General features: G+C 35.6%; 1 protein-coding gene across 1 annotated transcript in view; it reads left to right on the forward strand.

Annotated features, from left to right (window-relative positions):
* The window catches only part of NIFK (nucleolar protein interacting with the FHA domain of MKI67), a 9249-nt gene extending 1881 nt beyond the window's left edge, over window positions 1-7368 (forward strand). Inside the window, exons 3-7 of the mRNA XM_006920994.3 lie at window positions 2684-2792; window positions 4370-4581; window positions 5683-5748; window positions 5866-5937; window positions 6410-7368. Of these exons, the coding sequence (XP_006921056.1) occupies window positions 2684-2792; window positions 4370-4581; window positions 5683-5748; window positions 5866-5937; window positions 6410-6598 (648 nt within the window). The 3' untranslated portion in view covers window positions 6599-7368. The remainder of the gene's footprint in view (window positions 1-2683; window positions 2793-4369; window positions 4582-5682; window positions 5749-5865; window positions 5938-6409) is intronic.
* The last annotated feature ends 11494 nt before the right edge of the window (window positions 7369-18862 follow it).

Genomic DNA, 18862 nt, shown 5'->3' on the forward strand with positions numbered 1-18862 from the left:
AGGAAGGAAAGAAAGAAAGGAAGGAAGGAAGGAAAGAATACAGACACTAGAGTCATATAAGTATAAAATAGCACCAACCTCCTAAGAGTGTCTAATCAAAGATTAAATGAAATAATGAATGTAAGGTTTTTAGAACAATGCCTGATACTCAGTAAACACTATATATGTGTGTTATTGTTATTACATCTCTACATTCTAATTTTAAAAAGTTTATGTGGTTTGTTTCAGTAATAGAGTGGCCCATTCTGTTTTCTTCCTGAACACATATACTTTTATTGATTGTCGCCACAGAGATCTTTCATTGTTGGAATCTCTGGGGGAGGGGGGGAATATAGTTTTTCCACATTTTCTCATATGAATTACAACAGATCAAAGTTAAATTTTGTATTTGATTTAGTAGATGAAGGGATAGGGTAATCCGCTAATTGTCATAAAACCACAGGCATTAAATTTTGAAGAAAGTAGTGGTTGTAATACTTTAATGCTAAGTACTTTATTGTAAATCTACTAGGAATCAAGATATTCTCATACATATCCACAATATAATAGTCTAACATGTACTCTCCATCTTCACATATCACCAATAGTCAGAAAATGTCTGTAGCTACCCGTTCTGGAATTCAGTTAAGGTTCATAGATTGCTTTCAGTATAGCTTTTCAGCCTATCTAGAATAGTCTCCTTGCCCTTTTTTGCTTAATTTTGTTTTTCTTGACATTGGCTTTTTTAAAAGAGTTCAAGCCAGTTGTCTTAAAGAAAGCCTGCTCCTTTAGGAGATGCACTAAAATTTGTCATTTTCAGCATTGTTGCATAGTAAAGATACCACCTTCCCCAGTTTTGACTGTCTGCTTAGTATTTCCAACATTCTGGGATTACCAGGTAAAGATTGTTTTTATTTCTTTAGACTCAACCTATATTTTCAAGTCACTTTTAAAAAGGTTTATGTCAGTTTACAATGTGGTACGTTAAGTTAGATTTCATAGTGTCTCTTTCGCTCCACCATTTTTCCCGTCCCTATTGAGAGTTGGGATTGTAAAAAAAAAAAGTCAGACATTTAAATTTTTATCAAAATCCTCTGTTGAGAATAACAACTGAGACTTAGAGTTGTGGGCGTGTCCAAGTTGCTAGTTGGTAGATATGAGCCCCCTGGCTCCTCCTATGTTAAGCTCTGAACCTTTTTAAGTGGTTTCTTATGTCCAGAATCACATCACCAATTTTTAACTCTATCCTAAAATACGTTGTATAATGCCAGATTAGAAACTATTTCTAGTTATTGTCCCTAATAATTAGAACCGTAAGGGAGGAAGAATTTTCTTTCTACTACCCTACAAGGTTCTCTGGATGGGACCCTGCAAATTGGACTGACAAAAGACATTAACAAGCAGACAGAAGTATGTTTACACATGGGAGCACTCAAATGAATAACTCAGGGTTAGTTAGAACCTGGGCCTATGTAGCATCTTAGCAAAGGAACAATAAATTTTTAGAGAAGTGACAGGACGAAGAAAAAGGGCTTTGAGTTTCTAGGGCTGTAAATTGTAAGGAGGCAAATACATGGGAAACTAAAGATAAAGTCTAGTTCATAAAGTTTATTATGTAGATTTCTCTAACTTTTGTTTTTCTGGTAGAGAGGAGAGAAAACACCTTTGAAAGTGTATGTTCTGCTTTTAGGCAATTAGAGAGAGGACAGAACTTTTCTTTTAACTACTTTTCATTTATCTTCAACTCAGAGCAATCCTTATGCCAAAGTAGCATGTTTGTGGATTGGTATGTTCTGCCACTCTACAGTAACAGTTTTTGAGTACTTGACAGACATCATGTGGGGCACTCATGGATTACTTCATATCTTCATAGCAACCCTATGAAAGTGGTTATTTTATCCTCCATTTTATAGAATGAAAAACTGAGGCTTAAACATTACTTACCCAAGTAAGTGTCAGAGCCAGGATCCAAACCTAGGCATTTGGACTCTAGAACTCTTTCTAGTAAGATAAGTGAGAAAATCCACTTTATGTTGTGTGGAAGTCAGGAACCCAGGGTGGCTTTTCAGAGAAATATTGGCACTATTCCTTTGCCCCCAATTAGGTGACCAGTCATGGGTAAATATGCAAATGAATGCAATAGTTTATTGATTAGGTTGGAGACATTGAGGCGACTGAAAAGAAATTACTTTTCAGTGCTTACATATAAAATGAGAATTATATTATCTGATTTCTTGTGAAGCATCTTACTATCTCCTGGGTATTGTTACCACATGAACAATATGACTGACAATGAGATGGATAATGAGTAAAGGTCTGTAGGACCCTACCAGATTTCTGTACACTGTGGCGTGTAGCTGGCTGTTGAATAAATTCCAATTGTAGAAATGTATTCTATATAAATGTCTAACCAATGTACTGTATACCCAAAACTAATATAAAATTTTTGTTAAAAAATGCATTTATCCTGTAATCAAAATCCCAGGAATACCTCAAAATCTGTGGCATGTTCAGCCTATTTTCAGTTTTTTCTTTTCCCACAACAGTCCCCACATTTTGTGAGTTGACAGTGGAATTAAAGGTACTATAATGTTATTTACTAATGAGGCCAGTGTACATTATTTGAATTAATGGCATTTTAGGAGTTTAATGATGCTTTAAAGTTTAATCATTGTAGTTTTCGTGGTGGGTTTTTTAATTGCAGACTGGAAATAGCCGAGGCTATGCCTTCATAGAGTTTGAATCCGAAGATGTTGCCAAGATAGTTGCTGAAACAATGAACAACTACCTTTTTGGTGAAAGACTCTTGAAGTGTAAGTTCTCTTATCTTACCTTAGGGTTGCCTGGATGCCTGCTGCTGCTGGGTGGCCGCGGTTTGAAGGACAGATTGCTTAGCTGCTTGGACATCCCACTTCATCTCTGGGATGATTCTCTCTAAGGAATGGTGCAAAAATTTAAGTGCATTTTCCAGACAGATCCTAATTAGAATTTTTAAATCTTCCAGGGTGAGAGCTGTTTTTATTCTGAAATGGAATTGGGACACGTCACTTTAGGAGTACATATGAAGAGTAGCTAACCCCCCTCGGTGGGATGCAGAAGGTATCCCTGAGGAAGTATTATTTAGATTGAAATCTGAAGATTAAATAGAAATGAATTCAGGTTCAGGGTAAGGGAGTGAAGACTGAGATACTGGCTAGAGATGACTAACAATATTTGCCTATGAGAGAATATGAGAAAAATAGCAAGAGATGAGGGAACATTGGGTTATTGAAGGCCTTATAATACAGAGAGTAGAGCCGTTGACTTTGCATCCCAACATCTCGATCTGGATCCCAGTGCTCTTCGGAGGCCAAGTTAAGTTTCTGGCCTCCCTGTGCTCGTTGTGGAGTGTGCCTATCCCAGGTTCCCAAGTCACATACATCAATTCAAGCAGCTGTTGAGGCTGCCCAAGTAGCATCTCTATCTCTGTTGCTGTGAGAGAATCCCAGTAACCTTGTTGAGGTCATGGATTTATTCTCACATTAAAAACATGGCTCTTGCCAGGAAGAAATGGGCTGAGTAGGTGACTTAAAAGATATCAGAGGACTACAGTGTAGGATCAGTGCTGTGTTGTATCTTACTTTTGAAGGGTAGCACAAAGGAGTTCTGAACTCTGATCTGAATGAAATAAGCCATATTTTTTTTTTCTGAGCAAAAGTAGTTTATTTTGGAGATGATCCCAGGAAAATACTAGTAGAGAGTGGAGAAGTAAGACAGAGGGGAAGGACATCAATCAAGGGTATTAGTAAGCAAGTTAACTGCTTAGGCAACTGGGCTCTATCCTGCTGTGTAACACTGGGAGACAGAATTATTCCAACTGACGTCAAGGGAACTGGGGTATCTACCAACTCCCAGTCCATTATTGGTTGAGGGTTGATTCCAGGAGTTTGGGCTTGCCTTTCCTATAGACCCAGTGTGCTCCCACAGCCAGAAACAGGCCCTTAAACAGAGAGATGCAGATAAGCAGTATGTTGCCTTAGTCCCGGAGAGGCGCCCTGAAGATCAGAGCTGGAAAGTGATAGCTTCCGCTACAGCAGTTCACACAGTCTAAGTAGGGATCCTTTTAGCTTCAGGAACCCCAGAGGCTTGAGGCAACCAAGACTCCTTTATACTACTCATCTTGTTCACTTATATATCCCTAGCTCCTAGAACAGTTCTTGGCACACAGTACATGATCAGTAAGTACTTGCTGACTGTATGACTTTCTTTTGGGTGCCTGCTTTATTCTTCAGGCTTCTTATAGACAGGAGACACTTCATCTTGATTATGATGTGAGGAACAACACTTGGGAAATTATAAAGTTAACATCTCCTTTCCACTCGGTTGGAAACTTTTTCCTTTTTTTATTTAGGTCATGTTATGCCACCTGAGAAAATACATGAGGAACTTTTTAGAGAGTGGCATATTCCATTTAAGAAGCCATCATATCCAGCAGTGAAACGATATAACCAGAACCGAACAATTCTTCAAAAGCTACGGATGGAGGAGCGATTTAAGAAGAAAGAAAAATTACTCAGGAAGAAATTAGCTAAGAAAGGAATTGATTATGATTTTCCTTCATTGGTAAATATTCCTTTATTGAATATATTTTTGTGTTTTTTCTTGCAGGTGGGCTTCGTATCTCACTTTATATATAAAGTATCTAGCCTGGTGCTTATCACATACTAGGGTTTGACTGAATTTTTGAAACATTGCATTGTAGGTTCTTAAAGTTTGTCAAAGCAGATCCAATTATCTCAATTATATGGAATAGGAAATTCTAGAAAGGGATTAGCTTATCTGCAAAATTTTCATGATGTTTTTAAATTATTAATGTTAAACCACTATTTAACCAAAAACCATAGTGCTCGTAGATTGCTGTTGAAGATGATGTTAACCAGAATTAAATGTTTGGTTCATTATACCCTGTCAGTAAACATCAAGACTATAATATGACCATCCTTTTTATGCCATTCTATTTAAAATTTTGTTTGGTGTTCTTTTAAATTAGAAATATTCTTAAAGCGTATGTCAGATTTAACCAGCATGTATCATCTCTTGAATTAAATAGCAGGGATTGAAATACAGCAAGCTTGCTTACATGTAAATGAGTTAGCACAGACTTCATCTAAGTTTTATATCTTTGCCTGTTGAATCTTTCCTCCCTCTTTCATGGTAAGGAGAGCTATGTGTCTTTTCTACAAAACAAAAATGCAGGTCATTAAGGTGTGGCTAGTTTCAAAAAGCTAATTTGTTGGTAAGATGGCACCTATTCCTAAGTTTATTAGGTCTTTTAATCTTACCCAGAAGCTACAAAATTGAGTTACCCTCCTTTGGCCCAGTTCTGGGTTGTTAATTCTTTGCCCAAATCCCAAACATAGTTTTTAACAGTATGTTTTTTAAAAGCATTATGTCACAGTCCTTGCTGGTACTCAGAAACCATTTAGGAGCTGGGACACTGAAGCAGGATTCTGTAGGCCAGCTCCAGCTTTCTGCCCATTCCTCAATTAGGCCCCTTTTCTATTTTCGCCCTTTTAACATCACAGTATTTGTGGATTTTGCTTTTTAAATTGAAATGCTCTATCATTTAGGAGGATTTACTAATTATATGTGTAATGATCTAATGGTAAGTTTAAAAATGTAAATGTGAGACTGCAGTTTATAACTTCTTTATGTTTACTTAAGATTTTACATAAAAAAGAAAAAAACAATGCTTCAAACGGTGAACCTCGGAAATCTAGAAATAGCCAGGTAAGATTTCTTGATTATATTACATGCCAGGTGCAAAAGATAAGTGGGAAAATATATTCAAGACTATTATAGCTGATAAATACACAGACTGATGAGGTCTCTTAAAATCTATTGAAGGTTTTACCTAAGAAGAAGAAAAAAGAGGTTTCAGTCACCCCTGATACTCCTGAGAAGACTGTGGATAGCCAGGTAAAATTGTCTTCAATATTCTGAGAATCAGGTATTATAATTCAAAAGAGGAAAAGTAGTTTCTGCTACTGTCACTTTGTTAAAATTTCAAATTTAACCTAATGAGTTTAGCAAACATAAGGAGCTTATTAGCAAAAGTTATCATTGTGAGTTTATTGCAGTTTTTACCTCTTAGGCAGAGTGACTAAGTAAGGAGAAAGGAAGCCACTGTTTTTATAAATGTAAGGTTAGAGTTTTCTACCTCATGCTCTATAATGGAGCATATTATATTCTAATTAATTGGGAATTTTCATACTAAGTTTGATGAGCACCTAAGCTCTTTATTATGTGCAGTTGTATCACGGAAAGATGAAAACAGGCTTAAACTAACATGCCACAACTTGTAAAATTAGTGGGGAGATATTAGGGGGTCATTGAAGTCATTCCTCAAATCTTCCCACATTTATGTGTTGTACTCTTTTGTTGAATACAGGGCCCCACACCAGTTTGTACACCAACATTTTTGGAGAAACGAAAATCTGAAGCGGCTGAAATGAATGATGATGATAAAGATAACGAAATCGTTTTCAAACAGCCCTCATCTGGCATAAAAGAAGAAACACAAGAGACTGAGCTACCTAAACGTTCAAGGAAAAAACGACGAAGAAAAAGCAATCAATGATTCTGAATGTGCTGTGTATATAATACTTCTGGAAAATGTGATTTTATTATGAGGGCTTTTTTTTTTGTATTTAACTAGATACAATGGACTACAACTATTTACAAGACTATGGGAAGAAACACTGTTGGTTCAAGTTAGGAAAGCAGTAATTTTGGCTTGCGCCCAGCTGAAATACAGGTGTGCATACCAGCTGGCAGCTGGGCTCATGCTGCCTCTTCTTTCCAGTCTCTTCTAGTTTGCTTTTCAGGTTTCATAGCTGTGTTTGGTTACCTGCTTGGGTAAGGGTCACCATTAACTGCAGGTTTAAGTACTAAACTGCAGTCTTTGTTGATATCAAATAGAACAAAATCTTGCTTGACTGTCTACATAGTTCTCTGTGTTAGGCCATGAACATTTAACCCCTAAGGGTATTTTAGACTTCAGGTGGTTGAAACTGGAAGTTAAATTATGGAGAGTGACAGGGCAGTTCAAGAATTAATAAAGATTCATACATGTATATGATTGTTTTAACTAATGTTAAATTAGTTTTTGGTAGGTTAGCATGGATTAATAACTACCATTTTGTATCAGTATCATCAGTGTGGAATTGTATTTCATGATTCAAACAGTGACCAGTGAATAAACTTTTTCTACAATTTATTTGTATGCAAGTGAGATTGGGTGTCTTAAAGTAATATGATAGGTTTTCACCTCAACTATTAAGTTTCTGATGCCCTTGAAATGTGCTTTTGTACTAACTAATCCAGATGCATTAAAAACTACCACAAACATTTTTCATCCAATATTTGTTAAATCTTTAATATGATACCAGGCTAGGTATTCTGATACAAAATATAAAACAATTGGTTTTAAATGTATACAAAGCACATATTTTACCTCTAAAATAGTATCTGTCACATAGAATATGTTCAATATGTATTTGTTGAGTGAATAACAGAACCTCCATTTTTTAATCATCTCTCAACTTTACAGATCTGGATGTCCCTCTGCTTTCTCCTTCTGGGAACAGGTAAGTTTTAGGACAGCATCAGATAAACTTATCAATGCAGTCTGTCTCGTTTTAAATCCAAGAGGCAGGTGCACTTAAACACATTCAGTATGTATAGTAAGATACACTAAATATTTTCTCCTTCCCAGCCTGTCACCCACCCACCCCATTCAGGCATGGTACCGTTCGTCAGTACTTCATGTTTAAGGTATTTTTTCATGTACTGGAGCTGGGAAGGGGTGATCCAATCCCATCTTTAGCATATGGCCGTGGGTATTACATAGAGTTGAAGTGATTATAATATTGTTCTGTGGACTAGATTTGGATCTTTAGAAGAAAATACATTGGGGTGGTGTGGTTTTGATTTTCAGATTTTATAGGGTTAAAAATCAGGCTGGAATTGAGTGGAAGCCTGTTTAATAAAATATGAAATGTTGGTAGTAATATGGAGAAAATAAAGAGAAAAGATATAATTCAAACTGCAGTGTGACCACAACTACATAAAAATGCATTTTTAATGGAAGATAAATACCAAACTAATATGGAAACATAAGAATGTGTTGCTGTCAATAATAATAAAAAAAAAAATGTTCCTGTTATGTATAATTGGAACAAAAGCTGTAAAGGCAAAATGAAATCCACAAAGGTTCAGTTGGAGCCAGACATTTCACAAGCTGTAAGCTGGGATGGCAAGTGAATAAATGCTTGACACATTGCAAAATGAGGCTTTCTATCAACATTTGGAATACAGTGGCCTTATCCATGGCAACTGTTCACTATGACTGATGTATGAGGCTTGGAAAATTAGGATAGGCTGTGCTAATATGAATTCTGAAGTCTCTGTAATATAGCAAAAGCTATTTCTTGTTCAAAGACATAAGATTTGGGGAAACAGCAACTCTTCTAGGCAGTGACTGTTGCAGATTGCTGCTTTCCTTAACTTGGAAGCGTGTGGCAGAAATAATTGCATGTCCCAAACCTAACTACATTGTGGGTCATCCTGTGGACCACAGCGTGACCAACTGTCCCGAGGCCAATGTTGAAATGCAAATTTCAGGGTCCATAAAGATTTATTGGAACACAGCCACATTTTATATATTGCTTATTTGCTGCAAGAGTTGTGGTAGAGACCATATGTGGGCCTCTCATTGCTTAGTGCTGCTCATGCTCTACAAATTGCAGTGATGTGGTTTTAGGGCGACATACTTCAATTGCCACATGTATTGTGGTACCATGAATTTTATGTATTTTTAGTACCAGTGCATGTCATGTCAAAAGAAAAATGAACTTTGAATATTATACTTGCTGTGGGGTGGTTTATTTTATCAAATCAGATTGCAAAGCACTATGTCTATATCACAGTGACACTTTGGCTTTGCTAAAAGAATACAATATATGTTGACATTACCAGACAGCACTTTCATAACATTCTCAACATGGGAAAGCAACAGCCAGAAGAGTTAGAATATTTTAATTGAAATGTCTCAGCACACTTTCTTGACCTGAAAAATTACAATGAGGATGGGTAACTAAAGTTTCTAAGCAGCTTGTCAGCCAAGCAAGGAGAGCCCTTTACCAATGACAAGATGACTAAATTATGTTTGATTATAGCAGCTAAAGAATGCGTCCAGATAAAATGAACTTTTTGAGACAGGCTTTCAGCCAGAATGTTGCTGGAAGAGTTAAGGAAGCAGCATAATAGTATTTAAAAACAAGTCAAATGATTTTAAAGGTTCTTCTTGGCTCTAAAAGAGTTAAAATGCATAGCAAGACTTCTCAAAACGTCAATACCGAGTTTGAAGTGCTAGAGTGACCAATTGATGGTTTGCTGAGATCATTACTGGTTTTAACACAGACCCAAATTGCAGGAAACTCCTCAGTCCCAGGCTAATGCGGATAGTTTATCACCCTAGAAATGATGGAAGAATTAGCCTCCATAAAATGTAGAGAAAAAATTCATTCAGTACAACTGAAGTGGAATCTTCCAAGATGTGCCACAACCGATGGTGATAAAAGTATGTGTGGAACAGAAAAAAAAAAAAATGTACAGTTTGTGACGATACAGGGTGTTTAGAGCCTATGCATTGTATTTACCAGCAAGTACTTAGAAAATATGTGAACATACCATGTGTTATTGAACCAATGATGTCACTGGTGTACTTCATTTGTTGTAGACTTAGACATCATCAGTTCCATTAATTTTTTACAGAAATAGAAACTAAATATCCTGACTTGCCCTACCACACAGCAGTTTGATGGCTTGGCAGCGGTTAAGTTTTATTGAGACTTGCTGACTTCAGGACCAAGATTTCAAATTTCTGAATGAGAAGAACCCTCAACCATTATCGAACACTGAATGGTCTTGGAAATTAGCTTTGCTGCAGACTTGATGTTTCTTAATGAATTTAAGTCAAGGAATTCAACTTTGAATTACAAGTCAGAGCACCACTTATATTTGAAACTTATAAGATGCTGAAGTCACTTTGATGACAATATTTGAATACAAGATATGTTATACTGCTTTATATACTTTGTGCTGTCAAAAGTTAAAACAAGAAGTGAGATCTCCACACAAATGTGCAGCAGATATATTTTCCAACCTCAAACTACAGTTCCAGCAGTGTTTTTCAGACTTCAAGACAAGTGCAAAGGAAATTTTCATATTTCAAAATCCATTTAACTGTAGTATTGCAAAGCTTTCACCTATCTTTCAGCTGAAGGTTCAATATAATGAATGACATGCTAAAACGCAAATATCAAGACAGGGAGCTAACAATTTAATTCTATAAATGCCTTATTAGTGAGAAATATACTCAAAATCATAAGTTTGGGGATTGATAGCAGTACTCGATACTACCTATCTGTGAAAAGACATTTTGAAAGATAAAATACACAAAATGTTATTATAGATCAATATTAACAAATGAACATTTACAAGTGACTTTGATGATAAGAAACACTAACTTCACGCCTTGTACAAAAATTAACTCAAAATGTATCATAGACCTAAATGTAAAACATAAAAAAAAAAAATTAGAGGAGAATATAAGAGAAAAATCTTCATGACCTGGTATTTGGCAAAAAGTTTTTAGACATTAAACCAAAAGAATAATCCATAAAAGAAAAATCTGATCACCTGAACTTAAATTTTAAAACTTACTCTTTGCTTAAGACACTATTAAGAGAATAAAAAGATAAGCCACACAGACTGGGTGAAATTATTTGCAAAGGACATTTAAATCCGGAATAGACCTTTCAAAACAATCAGCCCAAGTTGTCATAAGGAACCCAACTTCTGCCTTCTGACCATGAAATAAGTAATATAGACTGTTTCAACACTTGTATTCCTATTAAGGACTCAAACATGATTTAAGGTATGTGATAATAATTAACATTTATTTAATATTTTCACATGTCAATATTGTCATAAGCATTTTAAATATGATAACTCATTTAATTTAAAAAAACCATGAAATAGACATTACTATTTCTACCTGTGAGGAAATTGAAGCCCACAGAGCTTAAATAACTTGCCCAATGATAGTATATGGTGAGCCAATTAAGCTGACTCGAGCCATAAAGTTTCCTTCCAACAGAATAAATATGAATGCTAGATTGGCACTGTTAAAAAAGAAAGATGTAAAAACCTTCCACTGACAATACCTGGTGACTTTTTGAAATGGAGGCAGAAATGGGGCACTGGGGCAGGCCTGGGAGGAGGCAAATCAGTTCCAACCTTATGTACTCAGCTTTGAAATAACTGAAAGCAACATAACACTAGGTGGCAATAGATCCCAGGCACTTAAATCTCCAGTCAACTCATTCCACTTGAAAAGGTTGGCAAAACCGCAAAATTATTAAAGGGATTTAGACCCTAATGTTAACATTAAAAAACAAACAAACAAACAAACAAACAAATTCCCTGAGAAGCATCACTTGACACACAGACACACACACACAGAGCACCAATTTTTACTCAACTAGAGGGCAGAAACTGCTACTATGAAATTACTCTTAAGCAACTGAGTGCTTAATGATTGGTAACTGTTGAAAAATATATTTGCCAAAGAATTTCAGATCACCAGCAATACAACATACTGAAGAGATGAACCATGAAAGTTTTTAATTTATCTAATTGCATGTAGTTATGAATAAATATAACTTAGGTTAACTGTGAAATAATTGTGAACAGTTTTATAATTTGGCGTTCCCCAGCATATATTAGAATTTGGTGGCTGTGTTTAAAAAAAAATTTTTTTAATCATATAAGAGAACTTTATTTTATTACCATAATCACTCTAAACACAACCTTTAGGCCATGGTGTTCAGAATATTATTTTCCATTCTCTGTGCTCATTTAAGTTTTATTTTTTTACTCATGAGGGCTGAATTATATGCACAACATAAAACACTAGACTTAGAATTTGAGACATTTTTCTACTTTGATTAATGAATTTCAACATTTTAGAATTATTTTTCAAGTTATATCTTGGCAATATATTTCTGACCTTTTTTCTCTCAAAAACAAACAAACAAACAAACCCATAACTGGGAAGTTAGGGCTTAATTTGGGTCAGGTGTTAAGGTCCCATTGATCCAGTTATAGAATGTTTCACATACCTGTCTACAAATTTCTCCAGTTCCAGTAACCGATTTGTTTTATAATTAAATTGCTTACCACGTATCTCAGTGGCCAGCTCTGTTTCTATTTGTACTAACAGAAAAAAGGAAATGAATTAGCAGTGGTATTATGGAAGTTACTTTTTCGTGCTAAGTAGTCAATTTTATTTTATTTTTTTATTTTTTTTTTTATTTTTTAACTTTTTTTTATTATGGTGACATCGGTTTACAAAATTCAGTATTCCAAGTGTACAATTAAATAGTAAGTTGTATTTATATTGCGTTATAGTTAGATTTCTTTCTGGCACCACATATTTGACCCTTTTTACTCCATCTACCTCCTTCCCCCCCACCACCCTCTGGTAACCACTAGTCTATAGTCCATGTCCATGAGTCTATCTTTGTTTGTCCTGCTCATTTGTTGCTTTTAGATTTACATCCCACATATAAGAGATATCATGTGGTTTTCAACTTTTTTGTCTGGCTTATTTTGCTTAGCATGATTATCTCAAGGTCCATTCATGTCACAAATGGCAGTATTTCATCTCTTCTGATGGCTGAGTAATATTCTATTGTATATATGTACCACAGCTTCTTTAGCCAATCATCTATCATAGGACACTTCGTTTGCATCCATGTTCTGGCCACCGTGAATAATGCTGCCATGAATATCAGTGTGCAAATATCTTTTCAGATATGAGTTTTCATGTCTTTGGAGTAAATACCCATCCGAGGGATTGCTGGATCATATATGGTAGATCAATTCTTAGTTTTTTGAGGAAACTCCATACTATTTTCCATAGAGGCTGTACCAATTTCCAGTCCCACTAGTAGTGTATGAGGGTTCTTTTTTCTCCACACTCTCTCCAACATTTGTTATTACTTGTCTTGTTGATTATAGCTACTCTAGCAGGTGTGAGATGGTATCTCATTGTGGTTTTGATTTGTGTTTCCCTAATAGCTAGTGATGTTGACCATCATTTCCTATGTTTGTTGGCCATTTGTATGTCTTCTTTGGAGAAATGTTTGTTCAGGTCTTCTGCCCATTTTTGAATTGAATTGTTTGTTTTTTTGTTGTTATTGAATTGTATGAGTTCTTTTGGATATTTTGGATATATTTTGGATATTAGGCCCTTATCGGAGGCCCTGCTTGCAAATATATTTTCCCATTCAGATGTTTTCTTATGCTGTGCAGAAACTTTTTAGTTTGATATAGTCCCATTCATTTATTTTTGCTTTTATTTCCCTTGCTTTTGAGGTCAAATTCATAAAATCCTCTTTAAGTCCAAGGTCCTTGAGTTTAGTTCCTATGGTTTCTTCTATGCAATTTATCAATTTATTGTTTCAGGTCTTATATTCAGGTCCTTAATCCATTCTGGCTTAATTTTGGTGTGTTGTGATAGACAACAGTCTAGTTTCAATCTTTTGCAGGTGGCTTTCCAGTTTTCCCAGAACCATTTATTGAAAGAGACTTTCCTTTCTCCATTATATGTTTTTGACTCTTTTGTCGAAAATTATTTGCCCATATAAATGAGGGTGGTTACTCTGGACTCTTATTTCTGTTCCACTGGTCTCTGTACCTGCTTTGCTGCCAATACCAGGCCATTTTGATTATTGTCACTTTATAGTATAATTTGAAGACAGGCAGAGTGATGCCTCCAGCCTTGTTGTTTTTTCTCAGGAAGCTTTGGTAATTCGGGGTCTTTTGTGCTTCCTTTCAAATCTGATGAATTTTTGTTCCATTTCTTTAAAAAAATGCCACTGGGATTTTAATGGGGATTGCATTAAATCTGTATAATGCTTTAGGTGATATGATCATTTTAACTATGTTGTTTCTTCCAATCCAAGAACACAGGATATCTTTCCATTTCTTTGTGTCTTCTTCAATTTTTTTAATAGGGTGTTATAGTTTTCATTATGTAGGTCCTTCACATGTTTCATTGAGTTTATTCCTAGGTATTTTATTCTTTTTATTGCAATTGCAAAAAGAATTATTTTTTCTATTTCTTTTTCTGACACTTCATTATTAGAGTATAAGAATGCTATGGATTTTTGAACGTTGATTTTGTACCCAGAAACTTTACAGTATTTGCTTATCGTTTCTAATAGCGTTCTTGTGAAGTCTTTAGAGTTTTCTATCTAGAGAATCATGTCATCTGCAAATAGTGACAGTATGACTTCTTCGTTTCCTATTCGAATGCCTTTTATATCTTTCTCTTGCCTGATGCACTCGCTAGGACCTCCAATGTCATATCCAATAGTGGACAGCCTTGCCTTGTTTCCTGTACTTAGAAGGAAGGTTTATAGTTTTTCACCATTAAGTATAATGTTGGCTGAGGGTTTGTCATAGATGGTCTTTATTATGTTAAGTTACTTTCCTTCTACACCTATTTTTTAAGTGTTTTGATCATAAATGGGTGCTGTATCTTGTCAAAGGCTTTTTCTGCAACTATTGATATGATCATATGAATCTTATTCTTTATTTTGTTTAAGTGGTATATCACATTTATTAATTTGTGTGTATTAAACCATCCCTGAGCCCCTAGGATGAAATCCACTTGATCAAGGTGTATTATCTTTTTTTGATGATTGTTTCAATTTCCATACTGTTGATCAGTCTATTTAGATTTTCCAGTTCTTCTTGATTCAGTCTAGGAAGGTTGTATATTTCTAAGAACTTGACCATTTCTTCTAGGTTATTAAATTTGGTGTTACATAATTTTTCATAGTATTCTTGCATGATTCTTTGTATTTCTGCAATGTTCGTTGTAATTTCCCCTCTTTCATTCCTGATTTTGTTTATTTGTGTCGTTTCTCTTTTTTCTTTAGTGAATCTAGCCAGGGGTTTGTCAATTTTATTAACCTTCTCAAAAAACCAGCTCTTTGTTGCATTTAATTTTTTTCTATTGTTGTTTGGTTCTCAATTTCATTTAATTCTGCTGATTTTAGGCTTCATTTGTTCTTCCTTTCTAGTTGAGTAAAGTGTTAAGATGTTTATTTGGGCTTATTCTTATTTTTTGAGATAGGCCTGTAATGATATGAACTTCCTTCTTATTACTGCTTTTGCCATGTCCCAAAAGTTTTGATATATTGTACTCTCATTGTCATTCATTTCTATGTATCTCTTGATATCTCTTTTTATTTCTTCTCTGACCCAGTTATTCTTCAGTAACATGTTGTTTAATCTCCATGTATTTGTGGTTCTTCCCGCTTTCCTTTCGCAGCTGATATCCAGCTTCAAAACACTATGATCAGAGAATATGTTTGGTATAATTTCAACTCTCTTATATTTGTTGAGGCATTTCTGTGTCCCAGTATGTTGTCAATCTTTGAGTATGTTCCATGTGCACTAGAGAAGAAGGTGTAAGCAACTGTTTTGGGATGAAAGGCTCTATAAATGTCAATTATCTCCAGTTGGTCTAAAGTTTCATTTAAAAATGTTATTTCCTTATTGATTTTCTGTTTGGATGATCTGTCCATATCTGACAGTGTGGTATTTAGGTCCATTACTGTGATAGTGTTTCGGTCTGTTTCTCTCTTTAGTTCTGTTAGTAATTGCTTTATATATTTCGGAGCTCCCTGATTGGGAGCATAGATATTAATAAGTGTTATGTCTTCTTGATGTATGATTCCCTTTATCATCATGAAATGTCCCTCAGTATCTTTCTTTACCTTTTTTATTTCAAAGTTTATTTCACCCGGTATTAGGACCGCTACTCCCACTTTTCTCTGAATGCCATTTTCTTGAAATATCATTTTCCACCTTTCACTTTGAGTCTTTATTTGTCTTTGGAAGTGAGATATGTCTCCTGGAGGCAGCATATGGTTGCTTTTGGTTTTTGATCCAATCTGCAACTCTGTGGCTTTTTATTGGTGAGTTTAGTCCATTTACATTTAGGGTGATTATTGAAATATGAGGTTTTCCTATAGCCATTTTATCTTTTGCTTTCTGGTAGCTCAGTGTTTCCATTGTTTCCTTGTCCTTGCATTTCTGTCTGTTTTTTTAATTTGGTTGGGTTTTGTGGATTTTCCTTCTGGTTCTTCTTGTTTTATGTTATGTACTTCAGTGCTGGATCTTTGCCACGTGGCTACCATTAAGAATATGGTGCCATTAAGAATAAATGGATATGTGTGTGTGTGTGTATGTGTGTGTGTATACATATATGTACACATACATACATACATACATACATACATACATAAAGTAGTCCATTTTCTTCTATATCTGCCTTATCTCCATTCCCCTTTGCAAATTTAGATCTTTGATTCTTCCCCTTTACTGTTATTGTTGTCCCAGATTACCTCTATGTATGCTAAACGTTCATTTCTATCTTGCAATAGCAATTCTCTTCTTATTGTTGAAGCTTATAATGCTCTGTTCTTAATAAGGGTTGTGCTACTCTGTTTCTGTCTGCCTGCTAGTCGCCGTACTCATAGTTATGTATTTTTTTTTTTGTTATTATCATTTTGTTTCAGATGGGCTGACCCCTTTCAGTATTTTCTGTAATTCAGGTCTTATAGCATAAAATTCCTCCAACTTTTGTATGTCTAAAAAGATCTTTATTTCTCCTTCATATATAAAGGAGATCTTTGCTGGTAATTCCTTTCATTTAATAGTTTGAATATTTGGTTCCACTCTTTTCTTGCTTGTAATGTTTGTGCTAAGAAGTCCAAAGATAGTTTGGTGAGTTTTCTTTTATAGGTTACTGTCTTCTTTTCCCTAGCAGCCTCGAGAATTCTTATTTTTATCATTATTTTTTGATAATTTTAATATAATGTATCTTGAAGAAGGCCTTTTTCAAATTGGGCATTCTATTAGCTTCTTGGATTTGAAGCTCCAGTTCATTCCTTAGATTTGGAAAATTCTCATCAACTATTTGTCTGAAAATGCTCTCTGATTCCTTCTTCTTTAATCTCCTTCTGGAATACCCATTATTCCATGTTTCCTGGTGTTATCAGCTAGTTCTTGTATTTCTCTTTCATTATTTTTCATTCTTTAGTCTCTCTCTTCTTCTGATTTATTTCTAGATTTCTGTCTTCGATATCACTGATCCTTTCCTCCTTTTGGTCAGCTCTGTTTTCTAAGCTTACTATTTTATTCTTCATCCTTTTTAGTGTGTTATTCATCTCCAGAAGTTCTATTTGGTTCTTTTTTAGGGTTTCAATCTCCTTGCTAAAAGCTCATTCTGTCGATCTACTTCTTTTCTCAACACCTGGAATTGTTGATCTGAATTATTTCAGATCTTATCGAGTTTTTCAGAAGTACATCCTGAATTTTCTGTCATTTAAGTCACATATTTCTATGTCTTTAAACTTATTTTCTGAAGATTGTCCTCTTTCTTTCTGAGCTGCCTTGTCACCTTGGTTGTTCATGGTGTTCAAAGGATTATTTCTCTGCCTGGGCATTGATGGGAGCGTATTCTTCCTGTTTTTGTTTTTGTTTCAGAAAGAAGATTTATTTTATAGAGGTGTCTCTTTAGCCCGTTGCTAAGAAGGTCTTTTTCTTTTGATCTGGTAGGTGGCCTCCAAGCCTTTTGGATCCCTGCTTTGAGACTTAATAACCCCATTTTTTTCCTTACAAATATTCAGTCATGATCACTGCCCTCGGTCTCAGTTCCTGTCAGTGTTAGCGACAGCTTTAGTAGCATTTGCTGATACTTCCCAGGGGCTCTGAGGTGTTCGGTCTTGGAGGACGTGGCTGGAACAAGCGGGGAGGGGTGCCCTCTGGGTTGGTGGGTGGGAGTTGCTGTTATCTCCGTGTCTCAGCCTAACACTTCGCAACCATGGCTGCTAAGAACCAGCTGTTGCCTTTCTGCAGTTAGTTCCCACTCCACTTTCTGCCCTGATCCCTGGACTCTGCTGTTTGGAGCTCATAGATTCCTCTGGCAGGCTGTTGGGGGAACTGGCTGCAACTTCTCCTCCCCCTCCTTCTGCAGAGAGCTCCAGCTGAGAGAGGCAGCTGGTTTGTTCCTCTGAATCTACCACCTGACTCCTGCAGTTCTGACCTCTGAAAGCTCTTATATGCAGATCACTTGCTCAGATGTGTTTGTGTTCAGGTTGTTGTTATTTGTTGAGTTTTAGGTGTTCAGCTTATTGTTATTTCAAGGGGAGAGATCTGGGGGATCTCTCACACCACCATGCTTCTGATGTCACTCACCTAAGTGGCCAATTTCAGAATCTCCCCTGTTATAAATAAATGCTGTCAACCTTGGGATGCCAGGAAAGAAATTCAGACATTTGATACTTGCCAAACATAGTTTCCATAGCAAATGTGCCATGAGTAATGAATGCTATTGTCCTCTAGCAGCTTCATTCACAGGTTCTTCTGTGGTTTGAGTGTTCCAAAGGCAAGTGTTAGAGCATTCGTTTGCGGGGAAGCAAAACTTTTGCAAAAGGAACCATGAAAACATCCTAATTATCTGTTCAAAGAGAAATTATTCAGATATTTTTTGGCATTCATACAGTCCAATCATTGGTGATTTTTTTTTCTGCAGGAATGTGTCTATTTTTCTTCTATTTCTGATTTAACAGATAGATGATAAATATTGCAGCTTTTTTCTCATTAGCTTTAAAAAAATATCACTGCTGATGCAAGCCTGGTATAATAAAAACTGCAAACAAGTAGTTTAGTGAATGCAAATTGTATAACTCTTTCC

Source organism: Pteropus alecto, unplaced genomic scaffold (genome assembly GCF_000325575.1).
Source record: "Pteropus alecto unplaced genomic scaffold, ASM32557v1 scaffold3, whole genome shotgun sequence".
Lineage (NCBI taxonomy): Eukaryota > Metazoa > Chordata > Mammalia > Chiroptera > Pteropodidae > Pteropus > Pteropus alecto.